General features: G+C 37.5%; 1 protein-coding gene and 1 long non-coding RNA gene across 2 annotated transcripts in view; one reads left to right on the top strand and one right to left on the bottom strand.

The window, feature by feature from the left end:
• The window catches only part of COL4A4 (collagen type IV alpha 4 chain), a 63,922-nt gene that overhangs the window by 19,782 nt on the left and 27,822 nt on the right, over positions 1–16,318 (top strand). Inside the window, exons 7-24 of the mRNA XM_071751759.1 lie at positions 709–825; positions 3,547–3,615; positions 3,856–3,891; positions 4,641–4,703; positions 5,173–5,208; positions 5,384–5,425; positions 6,334–6,414; positions 6,742–6,795; positions 8,021–8,080; positions 8,744–8,788; positions 9,440–9,493; positions 10,673–10,742; positions 11,776–11,880; positions 12,466–12,630; positions 13,310–13,402; positions 13,723–13,886; positions 14,480–14,552; positions 15,829–15,935. Of these exons, the coding sequence (XP_071607860.1) occupies positions 709–825; positions 3,547–3,615; positions 3,856–3,891; positions 4,641–4,703; positions 5,173–5,208; positions 5,384–5,425; positions 6,334–6,414; positions 6,742–6,795; positions 8,021–8,080; positions 8,744–8,788; positions 9,440–9,493; positions 10,673–10,742; positions 11,776–11,880; positions 12,466–12,630; positions 13,310–13,402; positions 13,723–13,886; positions 14,480–14,552; positions 15,829–15,935 (1,434 nt within the window). The remainder of the gene's footprint in view (positions 1–708; positions 826–3,546; positions 3,616–3,855; positions 3,892–4,640; positions 4,704–5,172; positions 5,209–5,383; positions 5,426–6,333; positions 6,415–6,741; positions 6,796–8,020; positions 8,081–8,743; positions 8,789–9,439; positions 9,494–10,672; positions 10,743–11,775; positions 11,881–12,465; positions 12,631–13,309; positions 13,403–13,722; positions 13,887–14,479; positions 14,553–15,828; positions 15,936–16,318) is intronic.
• On the bottom strand, positions 4,843–11,786 carry LOC139799629 (uncharacterized). Its single transcript, XR_011727375.1, has 3 exons — positions 11,667–11,786; positions 6,997–7,066; positions 4,843–4,978 (listed from the first exon to the last, which is right to left on the bottom strand). It is a non-coding gene; the product is annotated as an uncharacterized lncRNA (long non-coding RNA).

The raw sequence follows: 16,318 nt of genomic DNA on the forward strand, positions 1-16,318 counted from the left end.
CCGATAAAAATATTTTGGACAAATGGCAAGGTTAGTTTCCTGATGATTTCCATTACAAAAGTGTTGAATTCTGTGAAAATAATTTTTTCTCCAACAGAAAGATAGTTCCAAGGGAAATCTCACTGTTTCTGTTGCCTGGTGTCTAATTTGCAGTAGGATTAACCTTTGTCTGGATTTGGTTAGTTCTTGCTAGGTTAGAAAACCACTTCTTGAATGCACACTCAGTCTCTGTGATTAGTGCATGCACAAGCTCTGTCCCTGTTTTTCATTGTTTTATCCTGTCAATTAAAAAATGAGTCTGGTTGGGATGATTTTTATGTATTTCTTCAGCTTTTCTTTACAGCCACAAGAAAGATTATTGTTAGAGGGCTAAAGTCTGCCTTCTCTGAGAAGACTGCATGTTACCTTTTGACTCAAATGAGAGCTCAGTCTGATCCTCTTAACCAGTGCTGTCATGGTTATATTTGCTATGCACTGAAGAACAAGATATAAAACACTTACATCATTTGATATACATGGGAGAAAAATTCTATTGATCACAATAGAAAATATTTCCAATGCAAAGTGTATGAAGCTAGGCAAAGCATGGAACTACTCTGAGATGTTTTCTGCTTAATATCTCTTTGTTTCTGAACTCTTCTGTTAATTTAAAAAATAATTCCCTATCTATCAAGGTGTAACTCCAATAAATATTAAACTGTCTTTCAGGGATTACCAGGGAGTGAAGGACCCAGAGGCAAACATGGTTTAGATGGCTGCAATGGCTCAAGAGGAGATCCAGGATTTCCAGGAGAAAATGGTTACATTGGACCTATAGGTCCTTATGTAGGTGAAAGGCATTCCTACTGTCTGTGAATACTGCAGATGGATGCTGCTTCTCCAAGCTAATAGCTCTTAAAATGAAAGGAATTGCATGGCACTAGTTTTACACTGCAGAATGAATTTCCTGGTGTCTTAACAGATTATGTTTAAGCTTGAAAGTAAATTAAGATCCTATACTCTTAGAGTATATATATTTACATTAAAAGCTAAATTCTGCCTTGTTCCTCCAGAATGTAAGCACTCCAAAGCTAATACCATTTCATGGCAGTAAAACAGGAGGAGTAGCTTGAAACAATTTATAAATACTTGAAATTTCTTAAAAGATTTAATAGTGGGGATACATCTGAGATTAATTAACTATAAGAGGTTAGTCTAAGAACCTTAGAGAAGTCTAAGTCCTGTAACACTTGAAGATTTTCAGTGGTTGGTCACACAAGTGTATCAATAGATGTTTTCCAAAATCATGCTCTTGATTTGAGTTTGATTTGCCACTTTTTACACCTAATTTGCAACCTCTCTGTGAACAGCAAATCTTGCCTGGGTATTTATCTTCATGCACTTAGGTCATTTCAGTTAAAATGGTTACAATTAGCACTTTATTATAATTTCCTTTTTCTGTTAGAATGGAAAGCATTTTAAAAGTGTTTAAATAGTTATGTTAGCAGTGTTCTTCTAATGAAGATAAAACAAAGATTGATGTCAGTATGGGATATAGATCACTGTACCTCCAAAGAAACTTTGCTGAACTGATCTAGTCCTGTCTTGGACTTTTTGTGGGAATAAGTTTCAGTTCTAAATGATTAATCACTGATTAGTTGGTCTAAGAGTTTCCCTGAAATTTTCTAAATAAAAAAATAAAAACAAATGGAATGTATTTAGTAGGAACTAAATAGGATGCTGATTCAGCCATAGGGAATCACAAAGTGTGTAATTGATACCAGAATGAGATGCTATCAAAATACAGCAATTAAAATAAATGTACAATGTCAGTCTTTGACCTGTAAGAAATGCTATGAAATGTACCACCTGATAAAAAAATTTATAACCTCATTTGTTATACCTCTGAAAGTCACCCATTAATCCTTCAAATGGGAAAATGACTTCTCTAACTCTAATTCTGCCTGTATTTTCATACTCTTTATGCTTTCAAAATAGAGTTTTGCCATTTATAATTAGTCAAGTGACATTAGGAAAAACGAGACATGGGACAAGGTAGAGCATAAATCCTCCCAATTCCAGGAGCATGCTCTTTGGCAGGCCTAGAGAAGCATTTGCAACCTACAAGGAATGAAAGACACAACAGGCATGTAGTCTTGGATATGCACACTAAAATCCCAGTGCAAATTAATTTAGCTACCCAGAAAAACAAGACACTGTAACTGGATTTGCTGGTGTAGAATAATGCTATTCCAGCCCCTCTATGCAGACTGCTCACTTAAAAATCAATTTCTTGCACCAGGAAACGACCTGACTATATATTACAGCTAACATTTTAATGTTATTCTTATTTATAATTTCCCATATTATTTTATTGAACACTCTGTACATATTTTTTCAATTTTACTTCTGTATATCTTGTAAAATCAACACATTTACGTCACAAATAATTTGTAAAAGAAAGTAGTTTCTATTTGTAAGCCATTACCTAAGTCATGTAGGATTAACAAACTGAATTGAATAAGGATTTCCTCTTACACAAGAGATCACATGGAAAATAACCAAAGATAAATATAACTTTTGGTGTGTTTAATGTGTACTCTAGCAGCTGTTGTTTGACCTGTGATCTGCATCCAGTCTACAGTAGCTATATTCAGATGCAGACAGCTGTAATTTTTCTTTTTATTGTACCATTCCAGGCATAATTATTTGCCCTGTTTCATTCTGTCTTCAGGATTTGAGAAGCCTGCAAATAATTTCAGGAAACCAGTGTGGTTTTAAAGTGGTTAATTATGTGAAAAAACTAACCCATTTTATTGAAATCAATACTGAAGTGGATATAGGCTTCAGTTCCATTATATCCAGTACATTTTGATGTGCAATGAGAAAACTTCAGAAATAATGTCTTAATAAATCTGTTTTATGTATATATCATACTCTTAACAGCCAATTTAGCATTACAATTACATTTGGAAAAGCATTCATCTGTTCCTGGTAAGTTAGATTGATCTTTTGAGGGTACTAGGATTGGCAGAATTCTTTTTTTTTTTTTTTTTAGACAGAGTCTTAGTGTAAGATTTATCTTTTTTCATATATTGTGAAACTTATTTCCTGATAGATGGAAATTCTGAAGATTATGCATGTAACAGTCCATACTTTCAGCTTTCTAAATGATTTAGAAGTGCTAATACTTAAAGCCACAAAAAATGTCTACTGATATGCTTGATACTAAAGACAGATTTGTGAAGATTGTAGAATACTGAGGTACCCAGAAGCTCAAAAGGATCTAACAGAACAGGAGTCCAAAAGCTGTGAGGAGCTGTTTTGCTCAATGGCACAGGAAGATTACAATATTTTTATATTATATTATCTTGTTTATTATGTTATTTTATATTATCTTGTTAGACAAAAGAACTGCAAAATGCAGTGATGGTTGTTCTGGCAGGTTACCTAGTGATGTATGAGCACCAGAAAAATCACAGCCTGAGAAATTATCATGCAATGTTCATAGAAATGCAGGATAACAGCACATTAATCACATTTTTTAAAGACTTATTTTCTTTAAAGGGAAATCCAGGGCAAAAAGGAGAAAAAGGAAATTCAGTGTATATTTCACACTTTGGAAAAGGACCACCGGTGAGTATCTGATTGTGGAAAAAAAAAAAAAATCACATCTAATAGGAAAATATGTACAGCACATATAATTGTTCTCATAACTCCTCACCAGCTAATAAATCTTGTTGGGGAAAAAAAAAACAAGGTTAAAAGCTAATATACAACCAGAATAGACAGCTGGTGATCTTAGTTGCTGTAAAGTTAGAGAACAGACACAACCAATTTTGTAATGATTCATTTGCTAAATGATTGTCATTACAGGGAGACAGAGGTGATCCTGGACCCCCTGGCATGCCTGTAAGTACAGTCAGTGGGTTCTATATATGCTTTTTGTCCTAAAGATCTTTAATTTTCTTAGTACAGTATAGAAATATTGGGGTTTCTCCATGCTTGCCATAAATAGTAAAATTCCAGAATCAAGTCTAACAAACATTGAGTTCCTGTAGGCTGCCTCCATAACCATGCTGGCTGAAAGGGAGCAGGAACAGCTGCAGGACAACACCTATCTGCATTAGCTGTACAGTCAGCATTTATTTCCTGGTACTCATAGTCTGCAGAATGTTTTCCCTGTGAAATTCAAGATGTGTAAATACATTAACACCTTCTTCAGCTGTATCTGGAAGACCTCCCAAGAGCATGTAGTGCACTTTCATCTTTTAGCCATAAAAATATGTAAGAAGAGAGTTTAATTTTGTTGCTAACTCTTCTTATGCCTTTCTAAAAAGTATCTGATTAACTGTACCAAGTCCTCACACTGTAGTACAGTTACTGACCAAGAATTCTTTCAGTATAGGAATAATGTATAACAGTCTATTGGCCAGTATCTAGGGGATTATACAGCACAAACTGGTGCTGAACTGCTCTAGTGACAGTGGGGTCACTAGAAACCTTAGTGGGGTTTCAGTCATGGTGTAAAGGTCATGGGTGGAACACAGTGTCAGACTGGGTCTAGGAACAAGGCAAATATTTTTGGAGGAGCTAAGTTTGTGGAGAAAAGGGTAAGCTCTTTGTACTTTCACAAACAGACCTTTTCCCATCTTTTCCAGGGACCTAGAGGGTCAAGAGGCACAACAGGCCCAGCTGGATACCCAGGCCAACCAGGCTTGCCTGTAAGATCACCACAGTAACATAGCTTTGCATTTTCAGGATATGCATAAATTATGGTTTTCCAATTTTAGAACATGCCTTAGTTTGAATCAACAAATATTTTTTAAGGTAGATGATAAAAAGAGATTTTTGTCTTACCTTATGGGTTTGGAAGTTCAGGAATTGGAGCATATATTGTTCTTTCCCACGCTGGCATGAGTATGTTTCATCCTGATAGTCTGTGGTCATGAAGAAATGTTGCTAGTGCTCTCTCTTTATTCCCTTTCCCCAAGAACACCTGGTGTGACACAAGAAAGTGGGAAGCCAGAGTTCAGCCTTTCTGAAAGCAGTGACCAGGTGAAATAAATTGTGCTTTGGAATAGGTACATTCCAAGAGGAAAAAATGTCTCTAGGTGCTACTGGCAAGAGGAGGTAATTTTCAAAGCTGTGGCTGAACCAGGTGTATTAACTTGTCTTCTTTCTCTTTTAAAGGGTATTCCAGGTTACCCTGGTTTGCCAGGTGAACAGGTAGGCAACAAGGTTGTTTCTGAAGTTGTCAGAGAATAGAGTAATTTATACAAATATTTGCAGTGTCCCTTATGGTTATTTGTTACCAAGTTTCTCATAGGAGTTACTTGATTAAATTCTAATATCAGCATTTTCTGATCACCTTCAAACTATGTTTTTTGTTTTTGTCAATTAGGGAAATCCAGGCATTGGAGTGGATGGACAAAAGGGGGAGCCGGTAAGAAAAGCAATATTAGAAAAAACAAGTATTATTAAATATATTCTAGTGGCAGAATTAGAAGTGCAATAGAGCCTTTCTGAGTTTTCTGGAACTCATTCATTTGTGGATGTGTGCTCCTACTGGTCAGGCTAGAATAGTAAGAGAAATAATTCAAGTTACTGAATCAGTTAATTCTATGCAGAAGTGATACCTTCAGTGAGATGCATACAGGACTCAAGAATATTCTGGAGGTTTTGAAAAGCAACAGCTATTATGTTATTTAGCATTTACATAGCAATCAGCTTCTGTACAGACACTGCCTAAATAATCACAACAGCTCCTTCTGTAACAGTGGCTGTACCAAGTTGGTCACTGAATTTTATCTCTTGCTACCTCCAGCAACAGACTCCAAGGAAAGGGTGTAAGAAGACAAGCATATAATAATTATTCCTCTCCCTGTCTCCACCTGTTAGCATACTTAGGACTTACAGAAACAATGTGAACTATTTAATTTTTCTCCTATGAATTTGTCCAGTCTCTTAGAATTTGTGGAAGTTTCTAACATGCACAACTTTCCATAGCAAATCAGTACTTTAATCCTGCATTCAAAAGCTTTGTGCTCAAAGGCTTTTGATCTGGGACACAAGAGACTGTGTGACACAAGAGATCTGGCAATCCTGTGACTATCTCCACAGCAGACTCAGAGCAGAAGCCATGAGTACAGAGTAATAGAAAAGTACGTTTATTTCCTTAGCCAAAACATTATTTTTAATGACTGAGAATAGGGGGTAAGATTGTCCACCTTGGCAGTACATGTTCAGTGCCTATAGAAAAATGTAGCTCTGTAGCACAAAAGGAAAAACATGGTGTCACTGAAAGACTGCATGGAACAGAATGTCTCTCTGCTGCTTCTTTGGCTTTCACAGGGTGATGTTGGACTTCCTGGGCCACCTGGGTCACCACTGTTAGTTGGCCCCCCTGGAGCTCAGCTGTTTAAAGGAGAAAAGGTATTAATTTGTCTTCACATTTAATTGCTCAGCTCGGCAACTACAATCCTGTGATGTAACATTTGCAAGGATGACATAGGACAATTCTGTCTTTCTGTAATAAACCATCAACTTCAGCAGAAATTGCTGTTCAGCACCCTTCCTACAGGCTTTCAGGAAAGGAGAGCCCATGTAGAACTTTAGCTCATGTCCTTGAAGGAAGACTGTTTTTATGCAGAAAGGAGATATTGCCCTTGCTCTGGTTTTCTTCAGTTTTTGTCACTAGCAAATTATTATGCAGCATATCATGCATGTAAATATACACAAAAACTTCCCTTGTATGTTTAGGGCCAAAAAGGACTGCCTGGGGTAACAGGATACAGAGGGCCACGGGGACCCAAAGTAAGTAACAGGATTCTTTTTTTATTAATATTTTTATGGTGGGGGCAAACTACCTTTGTAGTTATTAAGTCGATCTTATAAAGCACAAGGTGATGGAAAAATTATCAATATTTATGCTGTGAAATTTAATTGCTATCCAAATCAGTGTGAAAGCAAAAATATTTCAAACCCCTTTATAAAACTTGAGTGTTACATAAATACCTATTGTATGTTGCCTGGTAGTGAAAGGTCAGTGTTTCCACCTGGGCTACTGACACATAACAGACCAGTACTGTAAAGAAAATAGAAGAACAGATTATTTGTTCTTAAGAAATAGAGAAGATCTGTATGTGTTCTTAATGAGGCATGATATAAGTTTCCCTAAGTGTGTTAGAAAAAGACTTACCTCAGGACTAGAGAAGGCAGACCCACCTGTATGGAGAAAGAGTTGGTATTTGTTATCTATTTTAGCTTTTCTTTTCTTTCTGTCAGCAGAAAAAAAAAACCCTAAGCATTGGAAGGAGTTCCTGAATGCTGAGCAGAAAAAAAGGAAAATGCTGAGCCACAAAAAAAAAGATTCTGGGGGTCTTAATTGCTGGTAGATTTGGAGGAGGAAAATCCACAGGCAGGAAACAACCTGATCTCAGAAAAACAGAAGATAATCGGGGACAGAAGAATGAACCTAGTTTATGTTAAAAACTTGTTTAACTTTGCAGACATAAAAGAAGATATAAGCTTTTTTCACATTTCTAAGACTAGCACTTTTTCAGAAATTAATTTTCCCTCCTAAAAGGACTACTGTTACTTTGCACTGGAGAAGGAGACAAAACAGATAATTTAATATCAGATTTACTATGAAAAAGATGGGCTTTATATGCTTTTTCCAGCAGCAGCAGCCAATGTAGATAATAGTACACTTGTCAGTTATAAGCAAGAACTGAGAAATGGACTGAGGCAGCAGTCTCCAAAAGATACCCACAGCTTTAAAAAAAAAAATTTAAAAAATATAAATTAAAAATTAAGTGCTGAGAGCATATTAAGCTTGGAGAAGAGACCCAAGCAGGTTCCTTGAATAACTGAAGCTTGTAGTGTTGTATGAAGTAAGCCCCAGTGACTGTGCCCAGCAAGTCAACAAGAAACACTGACCTAATAGATACATAACTTCATAAACATGCACAAAAAGTAAAATTTATGGTGAATTTGAGTGACCATCTTTTGTTTTAACAAGATGTTTTGAATGCTTCAGGGTGTACCTGGAAGAGGAGAAAAGGGTGAAAAAGGCATTCCTGGATTCCCTGGATTGAGGGTAAAGAAGTTGCCTATTAAATTACTTCCCCAATTCACTAAAATTATGTTCATTAGGTTTCTTCCAAGGAAAATTAAGGATTTTTAAAACTAATCTACCATACTTTCTGTATAGAGTACTTTAAAGTCCTGCCCTGAGACTCCCCCTGTGTCAGCCTTAAACAAACTCATACAAACTTTCTGTCCTTGGAAAAAAAGTAAATCTATAGGGTTATCCTCTAAGTATTTCAAGCTGCACAAGCTTCTCTGGAACAGCACAGTTCTAACACAGTAATTTTAATGTCCACACCTACCAATAGCTTTTTTTTTTTTTTTTTTTTTTTTTTAATACAGCAGCTTGTCCTTGATTTGCATAACTGTGCTCACCTGGAGGAATGCATCCACTGCTCTGCAATATGATACAAAAATTAAGTGAAGACCTGTCTGGTGTACCTTGAGCTATAGTTGAAATTCATTCTCATATAAAGTCTTTGCAAAAACTTTGTAAAGTTTTTGGGAAATATCCCAAGTAATAATTATCTAAGGAATTTTAGCTGCTCAGCAATTCTGAGTAATATTATTCACGGGAAATATCCCAAGTAATAATTACCTAAGGGACACATTAAATTGCAAGTCTGAATAGGTGTAATTTTGAATAAGTTCTTACTTTATTTGCTTTTATCAGGGTAATCCTGGTTCTTATGGACGTGCAGGTTTTCCTGGAATGAAGGTAAGAAGACACAGAGTATAAGCAGCTCCATAAACAGTGGGATCAGTGAGATTTGGTTTTATGTGGATTTGTGCAGATTTTAAATTTCCACATACTTGGTTGCTCACATTGCATTCCTTCCTTTCTCTCCTACTACTCATTGCCACAGAAGTTGCATGACCTCTTGCTTTTTGTATTTCTGCCACACACTGAAATTTGGCTGAAATTGGCTGATGGGATCTGAAGTTGCAAGCAGGACGAAGAACCAGTGGGACGTGCATAAATAGCAAGATAGAAATTCCACAGCATGGTAACCTCAGTTTGTAGTGAAATGAGGCAACCAGGTGCCACTAATTACCAGGCAGTGGGCAGGAGCTTGTGTCAAGCCCACCTGTGCCTGATTAGGGTGGGCCCCAACTGCGCATGAGCAGGGTGAGGGGGCCAATAAAGCTCAGTCCTGAGGAAGCCAGAGGGAGGCTGCCCACTTTTGGAGCAGTAGCACTGGTCCAGGCTGGTCAGCCCTGAGGGTAATAGACTCAGAGCACTTTTCTTGAGTTTCTGCTGGAACACCTGGTTGGACCTTGGAGCGCAGTGCCCTAAAAGAGGTTGGTTTTGCTACATCAGTTGCCATGGTGACACAGTTTTAAATTATGTTTATGTGACCTTTTCCAGGGCGAGACAGGATTTGTTGGTTTTCCTGGACAACCTGGCTATCCAGGGATACAGGTAAAAAGCTAGCAGACATGTGCTCATCATATAAATGCTAATGATTCTTTCCAAATATACCTGTGTATCAGACCATTTCCTCTTCTACAGCTGTAATTACTTCTAGGATTCAGTGTTTTCATGATGGTCCCCAGTAATTTACACAGTGCTAGTAAAAAACAGTGGAAGTAAACAGGTTTGTTCTTTCCTGCCATACAGAAGACTATTCTATGTTACTAGGGAATACACATTTACATTCCTGTTTAACGTAGCCTATGTCAATAGGTCAACAAGAGAGCAGCCAGCAACAGCTCCAGAGCTCTTTAAATATTATAGAGATATCATTTTAAAAAAAACACCATTAAGGGGCATGGGCTCCCTGTTATTACTTATGTAAGAATGGATATATGGCTTTGCAGTCCCAGTTCTGCTCCTCTGTGTCCTAAAAGGCCCTGAACTGCAGCCCCAGGAATGTAACCTCACTACACAGTTCCCACATTCACATTCTTTTCTCAGTTCTCCTTTGCTGTAGAGAATAGGGTTGGTCCTTAATCTACAAAGCAGAAAATCTAATACAATTTGCCACACAGAAGACTTCCCTCAAGTCCACTTCACTTGCCATTCTAAATACCAGAATCCAAGCTAATTTAGAAATCCTCCAAGCAGAAGTGATTCTCCTTGCCATTAGTAAGGACTTTTGTTTCCCTGATGCAGATTTTTTAAACTTCTTACAGCAACTTTGAAAATCTCTCACCACCAAAAATATGTCAGGCTGGGAAACCTCTTTCCTTAATGCTAATGTCATCATAGAAAAGTAATTTTCCAACGCTGGTATAGAATTTTAAGGCAAATAATTACAGCATGGTTGTTAAATAAATGCCTCAATTACATAGGGTACTTATTTACTGTAAGTGATTGGTGTTTATAATTAATGAATTAAATCAAATACAGTAGTCACAAATTCTGAAGAGTCAAATGGATATGTGTGACAGTTATATTACTCTTCAGGCACTGGCATCCTGAAAGATGATGATTATTTTCATTTATTAATGATTATTTTAAGTTGTTCTGTCTGGTTTCAAACTCTATGAAAGTTTCAAAATGGAGTTTTCCAGATGATCTGTGTCACAATTTCTGGTTACATGGTAGCATCCTGCATATTTGTATCTACCAGTAAGACTTATTGTTTGACTCTTACAGGGGGATCCAGGAGAGAAAGGGCCCCCAGGTCCTCCTGGAACTGTTGGAACCCTGCTACTTCCTGTGAAAGGTTATCACTAGTTTTAACTCTCCTTTCTGCTCTATGAAGCATGTAGGACCTATTTTGCTGAGGTGTTTAAAAGTGATCACTAGGGATTCAGGGGACAGGATCAGAAAATGTTACCTTCATATTGACCACATGCTGTTTGTGACTCACTGATCTTACTGGGACTACATCAAAAATACAATTTTCAGATTAAACGTTTGCTTGAAAGAAATATTTGCTCTGCATAAAGTCACAGATCTGCAGGACTATCCCTAGATATTGAACTAAAACATAACCAGGCAAAAGCTATGAAAAAGAAGCCCATGCTGGAAAATGGATGGCAAGTAACAAAACTGGCCTTCTCATTGTGATTTAGGAACCTTGTTTTCAGAATTGCCACAACATGCAGTTTTTAGCTTCTTATTGCATAGCAGGGGTGAAATCCTGGAACTTGTACTCCCAACAGAATATTTGACAATCTTATTACCTTTCCACCAAAACATCAGGCTGTTTTTTTTGTCCCAGCTCCCTTTGTTCCCATCTTTATCATCTAACTGATGGAAAGGTGTGTAGAATTCTTACTTTAGAGTAGGAGGCAGTGGGGAACAGCCAAGCCTGCTGCCTTGAAGGGACCTGTTCTGGCATCTCACACTTGGGGAAACTGTTTTGTAAGAACATTTTAACAGAGAACTTCTCATGATAATCCTGAAATGACCTCTCTGTGTGTGCTGACCAATGGGCATAACCTGAGATGCGTTTTAAGTACTACATGGATTTATATGGGGCCAACACTTCTCTATTCTGAAATATGTAGCACAAAGTTACTGCTATAGACTAAAAAATGTGCCCACCAAAAGGGCAGGAATCCATAGAAAAGTAACCAAATCCTCCCACCTAAAAATTCAATTGTTACACATTTTAAAATGTTTCATAAACAAGTTACTGTACCTTACTTTTGTGTTGTTCCCAAATTACAGTTTTTGCTGCAGTTTAATTGCCATTTAAACTGTCAATTGCATAAGGTGCTAAATCCATATGTTTTTACAATCCTGTGTAGGTTCACGAGGTGATCCTGGAGGGCCAGGTCCTGCTGGAGATGTGGGGTCAGTTGGACCAATAGGTCCTGCAGGCCTGCTAGGAAGACCAGGAGAAGATGGAACAAGTAAGAGAAATAGGGGATAAAATGTGAGCTATACAGCAGTAGGAGAGAAAGCAGCTAAAATAAAACTGGTCTTTTTTCTTTCTTGATGCAAGTCACCAACATAAGGATTTGAGCTCCACAAAGATTTCAGTAAATCTGTTAGCTCAGCACCTAATGGCCAAAAAGGAACCAAAATTACAACCAAAATGTAATTACTAGAACAAGAAGACAAAGCAGAATGGTACCATGCACTGTAAATCCATGGGATAGCTGTATGTGGAGTGCTGTGCTCAAAAATTCAATACTCTGTCTCAGTCAGATACAAAAGGAAGGTGATGAGTATGACTTGGTTCCATATATGGAACTAGATTAACTGGAATGTCTGGAAATGAGATAATGGAGGGTGGAGGAGGAAAAGCAGCATTTGAAGGTCTAAAGCAGGAGCCTCTTTTCCTGGGAATCCTGGAAAACCTAAAGATTTATGTATTTGTTATATAGAAGCTCATCTTCAGGACAATACTGAATGGTCTGTAATTTCCTCCTTTATACATTGTGTAACTATTACTATGATGCTGTAGGGACCATATACCATTATTTTCTTTATAGGTCTGCCTGGTCTGCCAGGAGTAAGTGGGGCAGCAGGACCTCAAGGTTTTCAAGGTGACCCTGGTTTCCCTGGAACAGGTGAATCAATCCCAGGAAGACCTGGATTTCCTGGACCACCAGGTCTACCAGGACAGCCAGGAAGACAAGGCTTACCTGGACCACCCAGTAGGTTCAATTTATGTAGCAAGAATGTCATTCTGCATATTAATAGATTAATTGCCTTTGCTGGTCATACAAAAAACAGAAGGGAAAAGTTCATTCTGGCAAATATATCACATATGTGATGTAGTGTCCTGGTCTGGGCCAGGATAAAGGTGATTTTCAGTCTTGTGCTTTTGCTTTCAGCTAAGTCTCTTGTAAGTAGTTGAAAGCAAAAGTACAAGACTGAAAATCACCTTTATCCTGGCCCAAACCAGGACATGTAGAAAGCAAGTTTTTTCTATTAGTTGTCAGTCAGCAACAGGTCAGGATTTTCATAGTTTTCTGGGTGATTTAAGCTCACAAATCAACATATATGAAAAAAGTCCATAAAAATATATCACCAGAAGTTAAAAATAGAGCAAACTGAGGAGGAAACCCAAATCAGAATCCTTTAAAGAAACAAGAGTTGTAAAATTCTACAGTGGAGAGAGGAAGTAATGGCAGTGAAAAAACAGTGTGTCAGCAGCAACTCTGGCCAAACTTAACTCTTGTAGCATCTCTAAGCAACAATTTGTAAAACATTCCATAAGATCTCCAGCTTTTCATGTGAGGATAAGATGCTAAGGGAGAGAACACCATGCCACCTAGGCTGTTGAAACAGTCAACCTGATTTATATGAGCCATACAATTTGTTTTTTTAAAGGTGTAATTTGCACTGACAGAGGGACCCCTGGAGAACCTGGAGCAAAAGGTCAGATAGGCCTGCCAGGTAGAAAAGGTGAAAAAGGAGAAAAAGGTAAGCTTTTCTGGATGGCAACAATTTGAATAGGAGACCTTTACCAGATAAAGCAGACCTGAGTTTGTGGGTTTATGGTAGCTTGGGCATGAAGGCCCATCACAGTGTGGAGTTAAATGGCCTCTTGGCTTTGGGGCTTCCTCTTCAGTTGGAGTCATGTCAGTGTGGTGGTTATTCAGCACTTTTAAAGAGAGACTGACAGGCTCCACTCATTTGAAAGCCATGATGAGATAAAATGGCCTGCAGCAAAAAGACAGTGTTATTTTTTTTGTGTGTTAATTTTGCAGCTGTTTCAGTGTCGTTTTGATACATTCACATAGGAAATCAAGGGCTCTGCTCATGCACTGCTGGGCCTCCTGGTCCCCGTGGTGTGCAAGGACCTCCAGGTACTCAGGGAAGGAAAGGACAAATGGGATACCCTGGAAGACGAGGAGAAAAGGGTGATCCAGGCTTATCTGGTGCAATGGGATCATCAGGGCTCCCTGTGAGTAGAGTTCATGAGTTCCAGTAAATAAAAAACCCCATTTGCTTAATAGACATGGATGAATTTTTTGGTGTGGGTTTTTTTTTTCTTTTTTTTTCTTTGCAGCTTAGTGAGCTTTCAGTCAGCAAAAAAGTGTCACTTACCTGTCTTCTGTAGGGATGGCCTCAGCCAGCAGTCACCACACTCCTGAGATTACCTTCCTGTGTAGGCTCAGTGGATTCTCTTTTGGAGTCTGCAACAGGAAGAGTTTGTCAATTGTTTGCATCTTAATATTCCTGCATTTGCAGCCACAGCTGTATGCAGCCATGGGCCTCATTCTCCTACCATTACCATTTCTCATAGCTGTGCATCTCTGCATTTGGCAGCTCTTTTTAGACCTCTTTTTAGACACACACCTCACACACCTCTTTTTAGACATCAAAAGAGTTAAGTCTTTCCTTTTCCTGTGTTACTTTAATTGGTCAGGGTTTGGAAAACAATGCAAGAGCAACATAGAGATAACTGATTTTCTCCAAATTCTCACATTGATTCCTTGCAGGAGAGAACTGACAGGTTTGTTTGTTTGTTTTTGTTTTGTTTTTTTTAATGGTAAGGGAACACCTGGTTCTGCTGGACCACATGGTGAAAAAGGAGAGAAGGGTGACCCAGGAAGAGTTACAATAAAAGGTAAACACACATTTTATCATCAGCCTTTTTGTTCTCAATACAATGTCTAGGAAATAGCATGAGAAAACTGTATTAATCTACCCTTGAGGTAATGAATTCAGTAAGTTACTGAAGCCTAGAGGTCACATATATCCAAACTGCTTTCTTAGTACCATCTCATTAATTTTCTTATCACTCAACATAAGATTTTCTGGCATTTACTCTATAGTTGAGGCATAAAACAGTTTAACAGCTTAATAAATTACTTTTCATGTCAAATGATTGATAATCAGTCTTACAGAGGTCATAATACATATATATATATATATATCAAAGACTAAGAAGACTACAGTTATTGTGAAAGCATGAAGTAATACAGGAGAAGAAACAAGCCACCTCCTGCAGTGTCATACACCTGTATCCTATCTGTAATCTCAATTTCAACAAAAAACATCCTTCTTGGGAAAAACTGAAAATCTCAAAATTGACCAAAAAGAGAATTGAAGAGAAATAAATGGCCACCATTTGTACTAGTGAATAACTGAAAAGATCAAAACCTCTCCACAGTTCTGGTTATGATTTGCAAAAGCAAAAGGAACAGAACAAATTACATTAATCTGATGGCAAAGCTTAGTGAGAAATGCTGCAGTAATTGTTCAGACAAAAGATTGTCCATCTCATTCTTTGTCAAAGGGTATCTTAGCTGAGTTCTTGTTTGCTTACAGATGCTGGAGCAGCAAAAAAACATTTGCTGTTTATTTGCTAAGGATTTGACACAGCAAAATTAATCTTTGGGTTAGAATAGTTTTATTGTCCTTTATGCAACAATTACATTTTCATGAGTATCTCTGCAAGAGAAATTTAGGGTTCAAACAAACTTTTGGGAATATTGCTGCAAATCTTCTCCATCATATGGCATTGCTACGTCCTGATTTCACTGAAACAAAGAACAAAACTCTGCAAAACATTTTAACAGCAAAATGTTTTCTCTCTGTGTATAGTGTGAACAAAAGTCACACTCTGGTGCTGCCTGTTAACACAACTTTTACAGAAAGACCAAGTTGTTCCATCAGGTGTGCAAACCATACACTGCCTTCCTAAGCCTAAAATACATCAATTAAGGAAATATGAATTCAAGATCTGGAAATTACAGAGGCATGATGAATGCTTAACCAGCACTTACCTGCTCAGAAATAAATAAATAAACCCCCAAAATACCCCAAACCATAACAGGAAAAACCCCCCAACAAATGTACTGCAAATATTATACTTAATTTTTTTAAAAACATTGTTTTAGGAATGAAGGGTGAGAGAGGTCCTACTGGAGTTCCAGGATTTCCAGGTCAAAGAGGTAACGATGGCAGAGATGGGGAACTAGGATTGCCTGGGGAAAAAGGAGCTCAGGTTTGACTTTTTTTTTTTTTCAGTTTACACACTGTCTTATGGAAGAGCTAGCTACTTAATGAAAAGTATTTTATTCCAAAATCCAAGGAGATTAATTGCTTTTATGATCTTGTGTCAGCCTAGATTAAAAAAAAAAAAAAAAAAATAATCACAGTTTGTATCTATTGAAAAATTATTTTCTTTGAAGTATTAGTGTTTATTTTGGTATTCCTGAATGTAATTTCTGCCTATAATGTGTGCTAATATTAAGGGTTCAGGAAGGAAAAAAAAAAAAACTAACAAAACTCTACCCTTTGCCCTGTTGTCTTTGGATATAGAGAACTATCATCATCCATGTAGAAGAGTGGTTTCTCCAGATATAAAGACATTTTCTTAAACATGGC

Source organism: Heliangelus exortis, chromosome 9 (genome assembly GCF_036169615.1).
Source record: "Heliangelus exortis chromosome 9, bHelExo1.hap1, whole genome shotgun sequence".
NCBI lineage: Eukaryota > Metazoa > Chordata > Aves > Apodiformes > Trochilidae > Heliangelus > Heliangelus exortis.